Genomic DNA, 21,219 nt, shown 5'->3' with positions numbered 1-21,219 from the left:
AGATTCAAATCAGCAGGGGTTTTGTTTGTCAAATTTTGCAAATCAGGCTGCAGAAAGTTGAGTTTTACAAGCCCCATTCAGCAGTCCAAGATAACAAATTCATTTCAGTTTTCACTGTAACATTCATACCGACTCTTTCAATCTTAATTTTGATTGATTACTCACCAACAGAAGTTTATACTGAAATCTTTCCTTTGTCCTCTTTATCCCTTGCTCACCTTTTCATTCTTTCCCTGTCAATTATTAACACTGTGACGTTACTTGTTGCTGCAGTAACTTTGTTTCAATGCAGCTGTTGCCAGGTGAATTTTCTTGAGGGTTGGTTGTCACATTTACAAAGATTTTATTAGATAGCAGAAAAGTTCTGTTTCAGGCAGCAGTCTTCAACTTTATGTTCTCAGAGAACTATCCTGGGCTGTCTCGAGAGCATTGGCTAGAAAACAAAATACAAAGGGAAATGCACTGTGTCTTGGTTCCAGTGTATGGTAGGGTTTGCTGGCAAGGTAGATACCAAGACAGTGAAATACGTTGGATTAAATTCACCGGGTCAGATTTCCTGGGGCCCTGGTGCAGTTGTGGTTCACGAGGGGCTCAGCAAACAGAATGTGTCTGATTCATGTGTTAATTCAGATCTTATTAGGTTGGGTTTTCGACTGGGAAGTGTTGCTGTAATTAGATGGTGAGTCCAGCCAAGCTGCATGTTTCCAGACTGTGACTGTTGCAAGACAGGAGACCAAAGTCCAGGTGCTTTCAGCTCTCTGACAGCATGCCAGTGGCCAGCCAGTACACACCCTGAGGTGCTTTTGTGCTTTTAGAGTAGGGGCTGGGGGTTAAATCTGCAGATACTGTTCCAGTTGTGACCAATTCACAAGCTTGAACCGGTCAGCCCAAACGCAGAGTTTAGGCTGCAGAGGCCCTTGCTGCATACGTGCAGTTTAAAAGTTTCCTAGAGTATGTCTTGGCCACGGTGAAACAATGTTCACTGTCATTTTCTTCTTTAAGTCTTCAAGTTCCTGCTTGCTTTGTGGTAGTTTCTGCAATGGAAAGCCGTGCAGAACACCATGTGAAAAGTTTCCAGGTTTCTATTCTGAATTTAGTTAATATCTTCCCACATAGGATACAAACCTTTCTTCTGATCTCTTCCTAAGGCAGAGGTGCCCTGTACTGTCCATTGCTCAAATTAATTCCTCTTTGGCACAGTCTAAATGTTAACTTTCCATTGATAGACAAAAGCAGACTGAGACCAAAACTGAACTTCCTTTCCTCCTCTGCCCATGTCCCCTCCCCCAACTCATTCACGGATGACAAACAAAAGGCAAAGAGCCAAGTTTTGACTTCCAGGGGAAAACCCAGTGTAACAGCCTGAAAACACTGGAAGGGTAGAGAGAAGCAGCTGGAGAAATATGGAAAGAATGAAAATCAACTGAAAAGCCGTTGTTTAAAAACCATTCCTTCTCCTTCCCTTTTCCTTTTCCCATCCTTTTTAAGAATTCTTTCAAAAAGCAGAAAACAGAAAAATTAGGCTCAAATTTCCTGTTTCTTTTACAGCATGTTGTGGATTCCTTGGTAATAGATGTGAGGATGTGTTTACAAGGATCCATCTCAATTTTCTTGTGATAATTACATGTTTTTTTACTTTTGAATCTGAAGTGGAAACACAGAAGTACATAGTTTTCCTTTTTTCCAGGGTGAAAAATAATATATCCTGCAGCATACCTTTCTTAAAACTTACCTGTCATGGGAGTATGATACATTTCTGCCCAGCCCTGTTGCTGAAACTTTTTGGCTCATTGATTTCTTTACACGTTCCTGAAAATGTTGGTAGCTCCTGTTAATTGTCCCAGTGTGTATTGATGAGCCCAAAACTGATTGTCAAGCTTCCCTACTTAAGGCTCAGAGAACAAGCTGCTTATGATGACCCAACAGAGACATAGGGGAGGTCTGTGAAAGGGAGAGTATTCAACCAGCCTTAATCCTTGTTTTCAGTAAGGCAGTGTCTTTAAGTGCAGACTAATTAGTGAATAGACATAGTTGTAGATTCTTGTAGACATGCCTTTTGTTGGCTTGAGATGAACTGAGAAGCTAATAGAAATGGTTTAAAATCTCTGCTTTGCTTTTCTTTTAATGCATTTCAATAGGGTATGGAGATGAGAAAATATAAATCAAAGCAGGAGCAAAAGTAAATACAAGTCATCTGAATGCCTATATCGATATATTCCATTTAGATATTAGCAGTTATTCTTGTGTCTCCCATTTGTGGAAGTCTGGCCCCATGCTTCTAAAAGATCTATCCATTTTATAACCTTTGACATGTATCAATACTAGAAAAGCATGGAGTTTTTTTTCCCTATTACACTAATGTATCATGCAAGCATTAATTTGCATTTAAATAGTATGTTAAAGTCATCAATCACAAAGTGGCTGATAAAGGTAAACATAGTTCTCCCATTTTAGCACTAGAGAAACTGAATTCCAAGAGGTGAAGTGAATTTCCTTGAGAACTGATGGCATGCCTGAGACTAGAACCTTATTCTCCAGGGGGATTGCCTTCCTTTTAATCATTTCTTAATCATATCTTACTACATACTGTATGATAAAATTTCTCAACAGGTAGGAATAGCCATCTGCACATTCCAAAAAGTCATTTATGGTAAAACTGAATGCAATGGAAGGCAAAGGGGAAACTAAGTTAATGATGAATGACGTCTAGTCATAGTCACCTGAAAGAGAAAGCATTCCTTAAAGATGAGCAAGACATTTGAAATATAGTAAGAGGATTATAAAAAAAAAATGTGGGGTTTTTTTTTCTGGTTGTTTCTGGTTCCCTATCATTTGCATGCTGCTAGACCTTGAAACAATGCAGATAGGAAGCAGATATAGCATCTTACTCTTCTATTAATTTTGTAAAATGAATGATAAATTCCAGTAATATTCAATAACAGCACCTTGGTTATTGGAGCTCATAACCTTTTTGCTGCCTTTATCACCTGTATTATTGATAGGAGATAATTACTGCAAAGCAGCTGGCTGTTGGTTTTAGAGAGCATCAATTGTTCTCCTGTCCCAGCTGTTGGCTAATAAGGACAGTCAACACATCTGTTTCAACAGCTGGTAATTAACAAAAGCCTAATTGCTGCAACTCTTTTAACAACAAATCTATGAAAGAGTAGGGATGTGGAGGAATATTATTTACTCTGTGCTCTGCACTTTCTGTAACCAGTTTCTTTTTTCTTTTTCTTTTTCTACTTTGAACACCCCTGCCTTTGTGTGAAACATTGAATGGCAGGAGAACACAATATGGTAATCCAGAGCTTAAGTTTTTCAGATCTTTGTTGGTGTTTCTTATTGCAACATTTCTTTGCTAAGTTGCAAGATAAAATGGATCAAAAGCATTTTGTGGAGTTTCCTACAACAGCTACAATCCACAGCAGTACGCCTACGCAGTAGGGCTGCCAATCCAGCAACCTCCAAAAGAAAGTGATGGGTTTCCCTGTTTGTGCATGAGTTAAAGAGCCCTACACCCCTTCCCAAAAGAGTGTCATCATTCTGAAAGTGGTGGTTTTTGGAAAATTTTTGTTCCTCATTACAGATCATTCAAAACCCGTTATGCAGATGGTGTTTATTCCTTCCTCTGGTGACAACTGCAGTCATTGGTTTAAAAGTTTAAAAGAAAATTCCATGTGGCACCTTGCACCACACAAGTAGCTCACTGTTTTAGCATTACAGAATTGGAGAGGCTTCTGCACAATGCTTGTCCAGGTATCTACATTTATAGTATCAGTCAGAAAACACAAAGTCAAAGACATTTCTCTTAACTAGACTTATGTTGTGCATTATCCTTGTGTACAGCACACATACAATGGAATAGTCAGCACTAAATAGAGAGAGTGCATGTATACAGACAGAGAAATGTTAATCCCATTGAAGTCAACAGTGAACTTCTGTTGGCTTCAATGGGTCAGGATTTCCCCTGCAAAACTCAAATTTTCCTAAAAGCTGTACACAAATTTGGCATTCATTATGCTGTCCATGAAAAGAAAGTGTTCAAGTGTTAATGGAACTATTGCCTGAAGTATTATGCAAGTCAGGCATGCATTGCAGATTGTGTGAATGACTGAGTCAATAAAAATTTCTAAGAAATAGCATTTAAAGTGGTATTTTAAAGCAGTAAACATGATGAAAAAGTGTGATTCTTCGCTAAAAGTTAGTCAAGATCACTTGATTAAACTTGTCTCACCAACATTTCAGTTGGCAAATATTTCTGTACAATGAGTTCTTAATTGTCTGCTGGGTATGTTGAAAGGTATATAAGAAATTCTACCCAAGTGCTTGCCATTGACAGAGTACAGATTGCATAATTAAAAATATTCTGGCAAGACAAGTTTAGTTCAACAGGTGTTCAAGTGAAGAAATGTATAATAGGTGCAGTGAAAAGGTATAAGACACGCTTTGAACTAATAAAAACAAAAGCACTGGCTAAAATTCTAACTGTAAGATAGTAAGGTAGAAAAGTGTTTACTGTCTGGGTTTATCAGAATAGTGATTTTTGAACACAACCATCTTTGGTGATTGAAATGGTTTCTTTTGTTGTGCACAAACAAGAGCAAAGAAGGAAACCTGTGTTAAATTATACTGTGGGAAGTTGCTGGAGAATTTTATAGTTGACAAAAATTCTTTTCAATGTCTTACGTTGTTTCATTTTGCAAGTTGCAGTTATCAACTACGCAGCAGCTACCTCTTTTCCCAATAGAAATGTAGTTGAGTCTGAGTGTGTTGCCACAGAAAATTAGACATGTTCTTTAGCTGTGCACCAAAACGTATGTAGGCAGTAAAAAGAATACTGTTTCCCAAGGCAGAGATGTAATAGATGTAATAGATCTAAGGTCTAAGATTCAGAGCGCTATTCTGGTCAAAATCAGCACCAGCTATCCAGTCTCAGAGTGACTGATCCCTCTTAAACCTCTAGGATTGCACAGATTGAGAGTGAAAGTGTCCCACTCACTTCAGTTACACAAGTGGCTCAATGTAGTGAAGGCTGAAAACAGCCTCAGGACCAGGCATGAAGCTTTGTCTCCTTTCCAAAAGTGCTAGGCACAACAGTAATCTAGCTGGAGAAAGAGCCCAAATTGTCTTGCTGGGTTGTCTGATAAGAACTTCAGACATCAAAGGAGAAGGAGTCCTAAAAGGCCTGCCAGATTCAAGGTTGGTTTGAGAATATATTGGTAGTCATAGTCTAGACATGTTAATGTGGGGCATATACTCAATAATTCTTTCTTCTTCCTAATTTTCCTGCTAACAGATACATTTATTCAATAAGTATTTATTCTTAAATATAACAGTTGATGTTGAACTCAGCATTTTGATTCTGAGGTTTTTTGTGTACAAAAATATCAGATCAATTTTGTATATACCTGCTAATTCATTTTCCACTAGGACAAACCCACTAAATATTAATTCAAGTACTTCGCTTCTTTTATTTCCAAATTGTGGAAGAGCTATGGACTGAAACAATCCCACTGAACTCATGGAGACAAATAATTTTTATAATCATGTACAGACTTAGAGCTTTTATGAAAAATCTGTAGTTTAATTCTAATAGTGGGATTAGATGCAGCTGCCTTCTGCAAAAGTACTGTCTGTCAAGAGGTAACAGTCGTTCTGTCTCATGAGAGGTTGTAATTTGCAGTGTGTTATCACTTAGCAGTAGTTATAAGCTTTGGAGTGTAAATTGCTAACTCCTTTTTTGCTCAAGTTACCGCCTCTCATGTTTTTTTCTGCCCCTTTTATGCAGTGTGAATGACTTCAATTTACATATTTGCTCTCAGGAAAGAGGCCTGTGAGATGTTCCAGTGTCTCAGCTGCACTAAGTGTCTCAGTTGGACTGGTGTCATGCTGAAATCAGGGGTAAAGAGCTGTAGTAAGTGAATGTGTCATGACAGAGAAGCCAAAGGGTAACCAATTCCAAACAGCAATGGAAGGGCATGGTCAATGGCTGGTCTAAAGGTCAAAGCCAAGGACTTCACTAGAAGGGGGAGTCCACAATAGAGGTTGGATAGTGAAGTAAGGTTAGAAAGATGTATCCAAGCAAGAATTATTCCTGCATCCATAGAATGGAGCTGAGGGTGACAACTGTTGAGCTGTCAGGAGTGCCTCACTAGCCTAATGGGAGAAGCAAATTGTCATTTAAATTCCTGTATAAGTCAGGTTTATCAGTACTGGTCAATTTATTTATTATTTATTAAGCCCTTGTTAATTGACAAGACCAGTTATCCGTATAGGATCAGGGCACAGGGTGGCAGAGTTACATGCAGTCATTTGTGCTTTTAGAAAGCACCTTGGCATGGTTTTAACCCTCCCTCTTGGACAATGCCTTTGAATACTATGTTTTCCTATTCCCCTTTGACAATCTGGTCAGCAGCTCTTTCTTTTAGGGGTCAATGGAAGGGAGCTTTTGGCATGATAACACAAGACCAGTAGATCTCAAGGCCAGAGCATGGCTTCTGACTGGTTCTTTTTAGCAATGGAGAGGTTGCTGCTGTGGCCACTTTGGGGTCTATTAGCAGGGCCTGAAAATGTACCAGACAGAGAGCCCTGAAAGCACACACAGTTTCTGGCTGCAGCACAGATAAAACATGTCTGGCTGTAACACATACTTTCTTCTGTTCTTCTGCCAGTTCAGTTCCACCTTGAACTGGATAGGACACTTTTTGGGCCGAGGGGGAACGTCACTTTTATTGAATAGGGTCTTTGTTACAGCAAAGCTTCTGGGACAACATTACAAGACTACCTTTTGGATCCTATGCTGATGACTTACTGTTTGTGGCAGATACTGAGTAGATATTCTAAGTGGCCAAAGTAATTTGTGTGGACAGTGTGTTTACTGTGGGTACTGATATTTGAAGCTTTCCCAGAGTAATCTGCCAGTAGGTCTCAGACACCACCTGGAAGGCTTCTCCAGCTCACTCCAGCCTACATGGTCATTTCCTTCTTGATTTCCCATAAGGAGATTCCCACTAAAGTTTGTTATAGTGTAATAGTCTTCATGGTGTGTGTGAACCAAGTCAGATCTATCAGAGTTGAGGGAAACATGAGCATTTTTAAAGTAGATCAGAGAAGGTTTTCTTCTTCATTTTAAGCTTGTATTCAATAACCTGGTCTACTTTAGAAGGAATGTGTTTTCTAGTCAAGTTACTTACGCAGATCTGAAGGGGGATATAATAAGTCTTCTTCAGATAAACCATATGCACCATGGCCAAAACAATGTGCTTTATTTTCCCATTAAATAAGGCTGTATTGCTGTCACAGTTTAATGCTGGGCAATTAAACGAATGGCAGATGTTCTGTATTAGCCCCTGTCCCTTCCCAGAATGGGAAGGGAAAGCAGATAAGGAAGAAAGGATTACAGGTTGGAAACGGAACTACACAGCTTTTAAAAAACAGACAGACAGAAATTATGAAAGTGAAAATAATGAATAGTGATTACTTTCCATTATTTATTTCAAATTGAATTTTTACAACTGATTTTAAGATCAGAAACAGTGTGTGATGTCACCAAGGCCAAACCTGAGTAACAGAACATAGAAAAATGTGCCCTTTCCATATGCCCACAGCTGTGAGCAATCTTTAATCTGAGAAGTAAAAGAATTAACTTACTTCTGTTCCTTTCATGTAGATTCTAAAGACACAGCTACGAAGCAAAATAATTGTTGTGAATGACTTTTTGCTTCTCTATTAAAGTCTTGTTGGTTCTTTTCTTTTGAATTTCTTTTCACAGTGTGCATCGTGGTTTAGTAGTGAGGCAAGTATCTACCTGTCTGTATATGGAGATGTAACTACTTGCTATTTTAAAGCACCTTCAGCTTATGTTCTTAATAAAATCCTTCCTACTAAAAGGTCAGCATCTTTGCACAAGACACTATTTATTTGCAAAACCCAGTCCAGCTATGAATGTGTATTTTGGAGCTGTCGTCCTTGAAAGTTTTCAGGAGTCTTGTTATGGTCACTAGGGTTATATCTTACCTGAAATGAGCTTTGTAGTACCCTTAGGTAGTTATCCATATGCCCATAGTAGGGATCTCTGGGGTTTTTTAGCTATATACTCAAATGGAAACCATAAATGAAATATTGACCCTGGGAAGTCAATTGCAGTTTTGGGTCAGCCTCACAGAGGCAGAAATTCAAATCAATCTTCCTCACTGAGTGAATCATTCTTTACAAAAAAAAATGGTTCCATGTATTAGTCTCACATATTCATTACATGCCTTGGAGATTGTCCTTAGAATAGTTTTTTTTTTTCCTGCCATTTCAATATACCGTATATTGCTTGGAGGAAGTATAGGATATTACAAAATAATACTGTAGGTGATGCAGAAACTTTTTATCAACCTTATATCTAAGTTTAGATGAGAAAATTCTTAATTCTCACTGAAAATTCATACAGATACTTTCTTGCAACATGTGATAATAGGCTGAATCTGGCTGTAATGTGTGCTCATTTGGGCACTTCACTGGGTAACTTCCTTGCCAAGTACTGCTGGTATGGTGCATTTCCCAGTGTGATATGACTGTGCAGTGCAAGAATGAAGTATTCACATCTCAGGTGATACTGCTTTTAGATAATTAGTAGATATTGTTTGCTACTGTAGTAATGAACAGAACCAAATATGTACCTAGTCAAATGCTATTGATACCCTTCATTTTCTTTGACAGAGCTGTAAAAAGCTATTTGGTGATTTATTTTTATTTCCTGATTACATTATCTGCATAATATTTGTTGTGGCCTGTTGCTGGCATCCCAGTTACCAGAGGACCTCTCAGAAATGAATGACCATACAAGCAATATTCATATTCATCATGTATTCCTGATGGGGAATTTGTTGTTTTGATGTAGACAAGAGTCTGGACTTCAGATAGCAATATCTTTTGCAAATCTTTTGAAAAGTTCCTTAAAATATTAAAGTAGGGATAGCATGAAGACTGAGTTGTGGAAGGTGGCATTAGTTAGACTTGTAGCTCAACACTTACTAAAAATGACAATTTCAATTTTGGAATAAAAGGAAGAATATAGGTTAAACATTTTTAATTCCAGTAAGGTAAGACAGTAGGCATTCTTTGTAAAGTGAAAAAGATGCTGAAAAGCCAGTGTTGGTACTTCAGCATCATATATGTGAAAACCATGATTTCAAGTCCCTGATCCAAGTTGGGCACCCACAAACATTTTGATGGCAGGGCTGTGGAGTTAGTCTCCTTTTCCACAATCTTCTTTTTGGAATTGCTTTTCTCATACTTAGAAATTTAGTAAAAAAGCATTTGTGCCAATTGCAAAGAGAGGACATGGACCTATGGAAATCGCCAGAAGGGTGAGTAATTCATGTGGCTTTAGAGCAAGGAAGTATGCTCACTGGTGGGAGGCTGCCATGTCCAGGGGGAATTAACAAAAGAATAGGACTCAACTTTAGGTTTCTGCATCCAAAACAAATCACCTAACCACATGGCTGGGGAGGAGTACTTGCTTCTGTCAGAAATTTTGCCTGAAATTCCTCAGAAATATTTCTATCTAAACCGACGCATCTTCAGAGGGCCTTATTGTTACAGTGAAACAATGCTTTTTATTAAAAAAAAAATAAATTAATTAATTGATATTTATTCTGAATGACAGTAATATTAGATTGTAGAGTAAAATCTTGTTATAGTTAATTATTTAAACCTGATGCAAACTCATAAAGGTCATGTTTGCTGCTGAGATCCCATTCATTTGTGCCCAGAGGGAACGTCAGCCTGGGTGTGGCTGTGGCCATGTGTTGAGGAAAGCTGTAGCTTAAAGGCTCTTTAAAGAGTTCCCACCACTGCCACCACTGTTAATCTCAAATTCAAACACACAACTCTCAGCTGGTTCTTCAGGATAGTTTTCTACCTCTACTGATCCTCCACAGCAGCAGGGCATATCCATCAGGGATTTATGTTAATTATGTATTTACTGATGTGTCTATAATATATAACATCAATTATAGCACAGTTCTAATTTTCACATTTCATATTTATAATTGTCAAGGTCAGCTGATACTTAAATGCAAGTTGAAACATTTAATCTCATTTTCTAGGTCAGGGTGTCCCCTGTTTGTATTGTAATGAAACAGTTTGACACATTAACGCTGTGATTTAAAAAATGAGGAGATCACTTAGTGTGTTAGGAGAACACTAGGCAGTTTCAGTCCCCTCCTGTTACCTGGAGTCTTTTTATTCACCCTGAAAACCTCTCATCCCCTAATTAATAAGACAAGTGCTTATATTCTCTTCTAGATCAAAGCTCTACCTACTTCTCTTGCTGGTGGAACAGTTTGATCTGTTGACACTTTGATACAGAAAATAAGATGAGCTGTTGTAATCTGCACTAAGTAGCAGCTGCTAATGTAAAGATAACAGAGTGGTTAGAATTTGGGTGTAATAATGTGTCACAACAAGACTTGCTCCATCATGCTCTACATACTTCTTCTATTGACGTGGTGAATAAAATGTAAAAGCAGTAAAAATAGCATAAGATAAAAAGTGTTAAAATAGAAATATTTTTACAGTGGTTTTGAAATTTTTTCCAGATTTTTTTGTCTCCATTTTTTCTCCAAATGGAGACCAATGGAGCAGAAAGGTCTCCTACTACAATCTTTTCCCATTATACAGCTCTACCAAGCATAAATGATTGAGTCCATATATTACAGAAATTACCTTTGAGGCTCTTCAGACTTCTTATCCATCGTTCTTTAAATGCACAGGAATATCCTGGCTCAGTAGAAGGAAAGCTGTTAGTAGCAATCATTACTGAGTTAAGGAATTACCTGCGTGTTAACAGATATCTCAGTCAAGATAGGGGAAAATGCTTTGGGTGGGAATGTTGTCAGTTTTAATTAGCTGAATTATAATCTCAATGAGAATCAAATAAGAATATCCCGTCCACAAGAAGGGTGATTATTAAGCAATAAAGTTATGTCTTAGAAAACAAGAGATACAGATACAAATGAAAATTGCTAAAGGTTAAGCTAAATTGGCCCTTGGAAAGGAAATTAAACAATAGTGTAAGGACTGAAATGAGAACAAGGAAAAGGGAAGCATGCCACGTCTCTGATGTAGATATCAAGGATAATCAGGATTAGGTCCAGAAATGTGTGCTTGTTTTTTGGTTTTTTTTTCCTTCACCATTGGGCAATAATTATGTCAATTATTAAAACAAGGGTTCAAGAAAAGTGAATGTATGGAAATGGAGTATGCCACAGCTGTTCAATAGGTTATTTTGCTCAGTGGATAGATTCCATCTGGTTCCTGAAATTGTAGAAATTATATTAGAGTTCTTTAATAAATCCTGTGAAGCTGTCTATGGTGTAGTATGACAGGGAATTCACAAAGGCAGCATCTATATTTAGAAAGGAAAAAAATGTAATTCTGACCATTGTAGACCAGTTAGTCTCTATTGCATTTGAAGCACTGATCCAACAACAATGGATTGCAGTACAATTTTTACTCTATAGAGATCACGCAAGAGTTGTTCTTTGGCTTGATAACTGGTTTCCTTGATTTACACAAGGAAACGATAAATATAAGGTTACGTGTAAGCTTAGATATGGTGCCACATGGAAAATTAATTACAGTGGAGAATCTGTACATTGTTATTTTAGAAGCAGGTACAGGCTGAATGTGGGAAATGCAATTTGCTGTTAACTGGATTCACCCAGAATCTTCCAGGATGGGCACATGGAGTTCATGTCTGTCTGCAAAATGTCATGTACCCATGAAGGTGTTGAGGAATTAGTCAAAAGGCAATAAGGAACTGGTTAGCAGGAAAGGTAACAGCAAACAGCTTTGAAAGGAGAAACGTTAAGGTCCGAGGATTCCACTAGTGGAATTTCTCTCCAGTTTCTCTCCAATTGGTTCTGAACCAGTTTTCTTTAATGCTGTCATTGAGAACCTTTGGCATGAAGAGCAAGTGTCCCAACAAAACTGCTTGATGACACGTGGTTGTAAGGTTTTATTAATACAAAGGGGAGATATTATTAATACAAAGTAAGTTCAAGCTGTCTTGCAGAAAGATTGGAAAGGCCTCAAGTACTGGAAAAACAAAAGCAGTGGGGTGGAATTAAATGTTACCAAGTCTAAAGTATCATCATTTCAGGATGAATAAGGATTTCCACTGATAGGTGGGTAATGCCAGTGGGCAGGAGAAGAGGCAGATACCAGAGGGTGACTGTGAGCAAATGGATACATGAGTGGTATCTGGTAAGGTGTTTCTGGTGGGGTTAGGATGCAGTGCCAGCAGTGTACTGATGAGAGATGGGTTTGAATGGATCAGGAAAGTGAAGAGCCTGCTTATGGATAGGTAGCAGAAAAGGTTGGTTGTTCAGCCTACATAAGGAAGGAAAAATAAATGTTCTCTATAAATACATATAGGTGGGAAAATCTACAAATAAAATTTTGTAAAAGCTCTCTACAAATGCATGAGAGAAGGTATCAGTAAAGAGATAAAGCTACATAGCTTTATTCCTCCTGTTTTCCTTTCTGTTGGGTGTTGAAAAGCATTACAAAAGCCAACTCTCACCCACAGGGAACTTGACAACATAGGATGCTGTGTGTTCTTACCTCTTCAGATTTAAATTAGAGTTGAGGGTGGTCATGTTTGCCCTAGAGTAACTAGGAAAATATAAATAATTTTATATTCTGTTTTCCTTTGCTTAAATTTTCTATTTTCTAGCCCTTGGCTAGAAAATTTAAATATTTTTAAACAAAAGCAACAGCAAAAGTATCAGTAATGAGATATCCTTATTCAAGATCTTGCTATTTTAACTTGGATATGTGGCAATTAGCATTTAGATTTAATTGAAAAATTTAAACATTCAACAAGTAACTGTTTGCTGAAATGTGAAGTGGGAGAACCGAAACAAGAATTCTCTCTTACAGGGAAGTGGGGTGGGGGGCAGAGAAGAGGGAAGAATCTATCCATGCTAAATCAAATATGAAAGCATAGGAACTTGTGGGCAGAAACTTCTTTACCCAACTTCCAAAAAAGTTTAATCTTTCTGTGAAGAGTTTTGATTTCCTCAGCTTGACACTTTCCAAAGGAATAATATTGTGTTTAAAAGTTCCCAAGCAGCTATTGTTTTTACTAGAGGTGAGCTCATGCAGGATTTTTGCCATGTGCTCTCTGGATGGATTTCAATATAGTTTGTAGGCATCTTCCAAGTGTTTTATAGTAGTGCAGGCACCATTGTTTTAGTTAGCAGTTTAACTTTGAGATGCGTTCTGTTTTGCTTTCCTCCTTCTAGTGAAGGGAGACATCTCTTTGGGGAGTATATTTGAGTCATTTATTTGAGTTTACCACTCTTCAGGTCTGTGAGTGATGGGTTGTTTTGTTGCATTGCTGCATGCTGTGCACAAAACCTCTTGTATTTATATTTTTGTTGGTCTCATGCTGCTCCCTAGTATCAACCCCACTACTTGCTACTGAGGAGATTAGCAGATGTCTGCTTTTCTTCCCCTCAGTTTTTGTAGCTTTTATTTTTTTAAAAATCCAAAGCACCCAATCCTGCTGTTATTTTTACTGGTGCAGAGCCAGTCAAATCAGTGCACTTTTCTCTGCTGAAAAACTGAGACAAATAAAAGTCTTCAGACTCTAGTGCCTTCTGACTTTTGTCCTGAAAAGCCAAGTGGAACATGAGGTGTATTTTTTATGATAGTTCTCCAAAGAGAGAAGCCGTTAGTCTCTCCGTGAGTAGGTGTGTCAGCTGCAAACGTTTCCTTCCAGTCTAGCATTTCAATCACACTTCACAGTACACTGAAAATTGGCAAGGATGTTAATTACTGGCCTCTAGAACAAACCACCTACTTTGATTCAAGTGTGTTTTCCAAATTTTAAGAATGCTGAACAGTATAATTACAGAAAATAGCTTGGTTTGGCTAACATCCTTGTGTTCTGTGAGTTCTGCTTGCAAGGCAGCAAGCAGCACCAGGCAAGAGGCTCACCTGCAGAGGATTTTAACCTCTTGCTGACAGGAGATAGGGCTTGCCAGCATGCAGTGCATTGTTTTCAGTATCAGAAGCTCTAAACCACTGTCACTCAGAGGTTAAACATTAACACTTTCTGCTTTTAAAGCTGAAAAAACCCTCTATATAGGAAGAAAGTTTGGGTTTGTTCTCCAGGGAACTTCCTGCTAGACTTTTATGAATGTCTGTTACAAGAGCATTTCCAGCCATGGGTCCTGTACCTGGGCAATGCAAAACCCTGGGTGTAACGTGACACACTGAGCAGAGCAGTGCAGAGAGTGCTGTGTGGCTCTGCTTGTGCAATGTGAGGTTCAACTGAATTTGCCAGGGGTTAGCCATGTATCCAAGACATGATTAATTAACCAGCAGAATAAATTGTCCACTGATGATTGGGAGTTGACAGTAAACAGTAGAACACCTGCCCTGAAGACTTACAGCCTTAACAGACAAACAGGAAACAGAAGCAAGTGGAAGCCCTGTTTTAGGAGGGAGATTTTGAGGTATACAGACAGGGTTGTTCATCATTATACAGTGAGTTTGGCAGAACTGGAGGCTGAACTCTATGCATTTCCCTTCATGTGTTTGTAGCTTGTGTAACAGGTCTTTAATTTACAAAAAAAAATTCCTGCAAAGTTATTCTGAAGAGTTGGCGGAATCCACAGTCAGCATTTCTCACACATATGCCTCTTGGTTTGGGTCTCTACAATATGTACAATTAATAACCGTGAATTAAAAACATTGGAAAGCAGCCCAGTGTTCAGGCTCTTGTGTCAAGGAATTGCTGTGCAAGCCCAGTCTTATTTGTTGTTACAACAATTAATCATCCGCTGATTTTAAGATAATTTATATAGTACCTAGGTCCTCAAGGGAGTCCTATTGAATCTGGACATTTTAAAATTAATGGCAATTAAACTATAGACCCATATTAAATATACCTGAGCACTTATTTCTCTACCTCCTCTTTAAGCATAGGGCTGTGTCAGGGCTGGCTACCTTCCTGACCCTACAAGCCACATGATGCAGTTTCCATAATGGCTGTGAGTCACAAGCCCTTCACAGTGCCATGTGAATAAACAACGGGAGGGGGAACATCCGGGAGGGTTCACAGGTGGGAGATGACAGCAGTTGCTCAAGGATTCCTTCACTCCACTATAAACCAGATCCTGGGTGAGAATACACCCGGATCCCACAGTGAGCCAGCTCATCGCCTGTTGCTGCTCTGGGTGGGGTTGCCCTGCAGCTCTCCTGCTGGCCACATCAGCCAGTGGCTTCCAGCATAGGAGCCAGGTCTAAAAGCCAGAGAGCCATGTGCAGAGCAAGACTTGCATGTCGGGAGTTTGTGGCTTAGCACCTTGCTTCTCTCTATATATGCCAGTCAGCAGTTTTGTACTGTAAGAACATTATAATATGGAATATGCTTGTTGATAAACACTTGGCTGAGCTGAAGAGGTCTAACCTTAGCTGCTGAAAAAGTTAACTGTACATGTGAAGGAAATCATTCAAAACATCATTCTGCTGGGAAAAAAAATAGAAATTATTGCAGTGCTAGAACAAGAAAGGATTTGTATTAAGAATTAAATCAGCAGTGTTATAAAATGGTATAACTTTATATATGCAATTGTAAGGAAGCATGGCTGAAATGAACACAAAAAGGGATTGTCACGATTTCAAAGCAATATGGGTATTCTGAATAAATTATCATTTGTTTATCATTTCACAGGAAGAAATGGTAGGTTTGCAACAAGAAAAAGAAGCCGCTCTTCAACAGTGCAAAAAATTAGAAGAAGAAATCCAGACTTTGCGTGTTTATTACAGGTAAAATAATAATACTATAAAGCAGTGACTCATAGGTGAAATTTTCTGTATGGTGTCTGACTGGGAGTGAGGAAATGGCCTTATCAAATAGGTATTTGTTGGAAATGTGAATACATCCATGAATCAAGGCCTGCATTTCTGCTTTGCTGCTCACCAACCGTCTCTTTGAAATAGAAGTCCTGTTCTTATAGCCTAAATTTTCTATTGCTTTCCTCTAAGGGGAAAGTGGATGGCAGTTTATTCTCTTGAAAACGAAAAAAAACTCTATTAGAAATCTGTGCTCACTTTAAAACACAAGGACAAAACTGGTAACACAAGTGCTTGTTTCTTCTCTGGTTGCTGACACATACCTAACTTAATCAATATAGATTTTAAAATAATAAAATTTGTGATTCTAACAGACGGTTTTCTTTTTCAACCCCAGTATAATATGTATGTTTTAATTCCTTATGTTCTATAGAAATACATAGAATGAGAGAAATAACCGTTCTGTCATTAATTTAGCCAGGCTGCACTGAACATTTGCATGGATCAGTGGGTTTTATTCCCTAAGGAAAAGCTCTGTGTGGTCCAGTGAAGGAGTTAGGTTGTTTTATGGAGTGATGCTGGGTTACAACTCTCATTTTGTCCTGACCTCCTCTGTGAGAGGGGATACAGATCTGCCAGCAGGTTAAAGGCAGGAGAGTTGGCATCGACACAGCAGAAAATTGTGAATCTGAAGGCTGAATGTCTGTCATGAGGGATGTGGGCTACAGAGGTAAATAATAAACGTAGTGTGAATATTATGTTCATTGGAAATAAAGAGGACTAGTTAGTTACAACTAAAGACCATTTGCAGTAGCAGAACTGTGTATGTTTTCAATGTTTCAGCATTTACAAGTGAAAAATTCTTGGATTTCTAGAGGTTTTTCGAATTTCCACTTCCCATTAAGTTTATTAAAACCTTGGAGGGAAATTTCAAAAACAACTTTTGTTCCTAAATCTCACAGGCATTTATTTAAAGCCTGTTAATAGTGAATAGAAACCCCAAGCAATTTGTGATTATTGCTTTTAAAGAATTTGGTCAGCATTTAGTGTATGCACAAATAACAGTATGACTTACCAAGCTAGAAAGAATTTATTATAATTCCCTAATTAGTGTACTTAAATAAGTTTTGTAGAATAATTTTTAAAAACTGAAATGCAATCTTTGCATTGCTATTTCAGAATTTAGGAGTTTGCTTATGTTTGTGTCTGCACATTGCAGATTTTTCAATGAATTTTGAGTTAAGTTTTTGACATACCATATCAAGTTAGACTAATATACAGTATTTTACAAGTGTAGTAGGCAGTAGCTGCAGCTTACTAATGTAAATACTTTGAGTCTCAAAAATGTTAACAATAATGACTTGCAGGAATCACAATTAGAATTATCATCTTCTTAACTTATGGCCCTTAATTTTAACAGGCAACATTTCACTGTAAATTTTATTATGACATTTGCAAGATTTAGCTGTAAGGTGTGGAAAAGCTCACCAGAATATTCCCTGGGGCAAGAGCTATTGTATCACTACTAAGTTATACAGTTTACACACTAATTGAGAACATCAAAAGTGAAAAATTTCATCTCCTACCTCACTGTCCTTAAAGGATGGGGTTTTTTCCTAATGAGTTCTGAAGTGGACCCACAGAGTCACAGATTGATTGAGGGTGGCAAGGACCTCTGGAGACCATCTTGTCCAACCCCTCTACTCAATAGGGGTCACCTCAAATACTTGCCCAAGGACCTTGTCCAGACAGGTTTTGAATATTTCTGTGTGGAGACTCCACAACCTCTGTCTAGAAACACTGCCTGAGCACACCTGGCTGGGAAAGCCGAAGGCTGCCTGGTGCTGAACCCAGTGAGGGATGTAAAAGGCAACAAGAAGGACTTCTATAAGTGCAAAAATAGCATCATTGGAGATCTCAGGCCTGTCTTTGCCATGGTTAGAAATTAATGTCACCATTATGAGGTTAATGACATCATGAAGTTATCATTATGAAGTTCTTAACATCGTGGTTACAATTTCCCTTGTGTGACATGGACATCTGCAGCCTCCATCATCCAGTAGTGTGGCAGTACTTTGAACATATGACACATGAGACAGATGAAGAAAAGAATATATGTCACATGTGCTTTGGGGACTGTATCAGACCAAGGGTGGGATGGCCGCAATAATGAGACATGACAAAGCAGAGAGCACATTTTCCAGACCATCTCAAAAGAAAATTTATACTCTTTTTGTATGTGGAAGCTAGGTGAGGACACTTGGGTGTCTTTATTTCCTTTTACCACTGTGTTACTCTAGAGTGGGTGATTTTCAGACAGTATGTTTTGAACTGAGGTGAGAGTTTGCTGCTTTGATTCAAGTTAGTTGGCTAGGAGAATCTACTGTTCAAGACCATGCTTCCCTGGAGTTATTTTTCTTTTGCACTATAGAGCTACCCAGTGAGCAAAATTCAGGTTTCCACACATGCTTCAGTCCTCATCTGAGCTGTAGAACTGCAGTGAGACACATTGTTATGCAGGGTGCACATTTCCTTCACCGACTGTTCTCTCATCCCTTTGCCAGCTTCTCTCACCTTCTGTTGTCTTATCAGTGCCAGCATGACAATGACTTGGGAATTTTAGCTCCATGTGATGCTTTCACCTCCTTCTGCACTTAGGTCTTCCTTGGCCTTAAATAAAGTAGAGGGCTACCCCTATGGTCAGAAAGTTGTAGCACTTGCACTGTAAAGAGAGACTGAGAGTACTGCTCTTGTTCATCATGGGGAGAAAAAATGTCTTTGATTACTTCAGGGAGACCAAACAGTATCCTGACAGTGTCTCCAAGGAGGTTATCAAGGACAGGCTCTTCACAGTGCTGCATGGCAAGAGAGTGAGAGACAACAGATGAATTGAAACAAGAGAGTTTCAGACTGGTTATCAGGGAAAACTTTTTCACGTCCATCACTGAAATAGGTTGCCCAGAATTGTTTTCCTGTCTCCATGCTTGGAGATTTCCACTGCTTGACTGATAAAGGCGTGAGTAATGTGGGCTGCTCTCATAGTTGAAATCACTTTGCAAGGGACGGTGGCTGGTGTAGTGACATGAGGCAACCAGGTGCCACTAATTGCCAGGTAGTGGGCTTGACCTCGTGTGAAGCCCACCTGTGCCTAATTAGGGCAGGCCCCTCCTGCGCATGAGCAGGATTAGGGGGCCAATAAAAGCTCACACCTGGGGTAGCCAGGGGGCTGGTTTAGCCACCTTCGGAGCAGTAGCACCGATCCAGGCCGGTCAGAGCCCCACTCGTGAGATTCTACTGGGACACATGGTTGGACCTTGGAGCGCCGCACCCATAGAAGAGGTTTGTCTTGCAACAGGCTGGACTGCAGACCTGCAACCTGGCTTGTTCTGCAATTCTGGTAGATGCTGCCATTTGAAGCCATTTGGGTTTATTCTGGTAGATGCTGCCATTTGAAGCCATTTGGGTTTTTATTCCCACTGTGAAAGAAGTCTGCGTTGTAAACTGTACTTCTTTGCAAATTAAGTGGAAGGGAATCCTAGCTAAAACTGGAGTTTTGTAGGTTTGAAAGTTACAAACCAAAATGAAAATGAACTTTATTTTTTTATTATTAAATTAATTTTATTTATTAGGGAATAAATGCTGGAATTGATTTCCATCTGAATTTTTATTTCTGAAAAGCAAAAACATCCAAGAACTACTTCGCCCTTTAAAAAGAAAGAGAAGTGAAAACAAGGAGAAGAAAAGGAGGAAGCCACTAGTTGAGACACAGAAGGAACAGGAAGTTGGCACTGAATAAATGGCAGGTTCTCTGCTTCTTATTGGTTTTCTTGTGTTGTTTCTGTGTCATGTCTCAAAAGGAAAATTGCATTTTTTGGATGGCAGCAAAACACCTATCAGAAATTAAAATTTGCATAACAGTTAGGAACAATAGAGTTTCTGGCTTACTAATGTAATTGTTTCAACACAGTACTCTTTAAGCTAGGGATTAATGCAAATCATAAGTCCTCAGTGACCAAAGAAGACTTTATCTGAATAATCAGCTTTGAAGGATGTGGGATTCTTAATTCCACCACCTCCTTCTCACATAGCTCTCACATAGCTCAAACATCATCACAAGTTCTATATTTGCATATTTCTCAGTTATGTGCTCTGTCAATTTTATGATGCTTCCTTCTATTTCATAGAATCCTAGAATAATTTTTGTTGGAAGAGACCTCTTAAGGTCAGTAAGTCCAATTCCCTAGACTGGGGCAGGGGGGAGATTGAGTAATGCTTCAGAATTTATCCTACATGTTAAAATGCTGACATATATGTACTATACTGTATACTGCTTATTTTTCACATATTAGGTGTGAAATATTTCTCCATATAGAAAAGTACATAATATTTTCCCAGTTATTTTAATTTTTGAGTCTACAGTACTTCACTGAAAAGCTCTCTTACCAGAAATTTTCATACACAAATAATTTGAACACATTTTAAGTAGTACAGCAAAAAGTACATCTCTAATACATCAATGCCATTGCAAAGAAAAATAGAACAGCAAAATAAAAATACAAGACTATCCTTACTTAAAAGTATGGTTTTGATGCAGGGATGTTCAGTTCAATAAAATTATTGCTTACGCTACAGATGTGTAAGACAGGTACATCCGCATTAATTCACACACCTTTGAATGAAGTTGGTGAGGATAAGAATTGGTATGTCCAGGCTCTGAGGTCAAATTTAGGCATTCTTATAGTAAGTGTGGGTGCTATTTCAATGAAGATTTAAGAGGCTCCTCTCTGATTTCATCAGCTATCTATTTGTCAGGTCTGATGTTCATGGGGAAGGAGAGACAGTGAAAACTTCTTGCAAAAAATCTTTATTCGAAGTTTCTTCCAATTTGCTGCTGAGATGGGTGAGATACAGAAATAGCTGCAGGCTGCAAGTCACAATGGGGAGAGACAGTTCTGCAGATTTTCTAATGAGCAGACAATGTTACAATTAAATGTAATTTAGAATTATTTATTATTTTCCTGAAGTTAAGATAAAGATCTGAAAGGAAGATTGTAGTAGCATGGAGAGATGGAGTTTAAATAGCAGATGCATGTCACAGTCCCAGGAGTTGAATGTTGATGACATATATAAGTTAGAGCTAGCATGGGAGAAAAAGGTAGCTTATTTTACAGTTATGTGTCTTCTCTCAATAATGAACTATGATACGAAATAAGTATTTTTTTAAAAAATCTTTTGAATTAATATGGTTGGCTTCTCTGTCAGCACTGCAGACTCTTTTGCTCCCTAACTGGTTTTATCACTCTTAAGTGATAAACGGTTGAAGTGGTTTAACAAAATTCCAATAAATTGGAATTT

The 21,219-nt window shown here is 38.5% G+C and overlaps 1 protein-coding gene and 1 long non-coding RNA gene across 10 annotated transcripts in view; one reads left to right on the top strand and one right to left on the bottom strand.

Moving 5' to 3' along the window:
• Nucleotides 1–1,036, bottom strand: part of LOC139797160 (uncharacterized) — a 29,846-nt gene extending 28,810 nt beyond the window's left edge. For 2 of the 5 annotated variants that reach the window (XR_011726318.1, XR_011726319.1), the window contains exon 1: nucleotides 166–343. This is a non-coding gene — a long non-coding RNA (uncharacterized lncRNA). Of the gene's footprint in view, nucleotides 1–165 lie in introns of all 5 variants that reach the window. The other 3 variants (XR_011726320.1, XR_011726321.1, XR_011726317.1) reach the window with 2 other exon arrangements.
• MIPOL1 (mirror-image polydactyly 1) overlaps nucleotides 1–21,219 on the top strand; it is a 197,978-nt gene that overhangs the window by 117,511 nt on the left and 59,248 nt on the right. For all 5 annotated transcript variants that reach the window (XM_071746097.1, XM_071746096.1, XM_071746099.1 and 2 more), the window contains one exon: nucleotides 15,743–15,837. In XM_071746097.1, the coding sequence (XP_071602198.1) occupies nucleotides 15,743–15,837 (95 nt within the window). The remainder of the gene's footprint in view (nucleotides 1–15,742; nucleotides 15,838–21,219) is intronic.

Source organism: Heliangelus exortis, chromosome 5 (genome assembly GCF_036169615.1).
Source record: "Heliangelus exortis chromosome 5, bHelExo1.hap1, whole genome shotgun sequence".
Classification (NCBI taxonomy): domain Eukaryota; kingdom Metazoa; phylum Chordata; class Aves; order Apodiformes; family Trochilidae; genus Heliangelus; species Heliangelus exortis.
The sequence above is the reverse complement of the archived record's forward strand: the minus strand, read 5'-3'. Positions and strand labels throughout refer to the sequence as shown.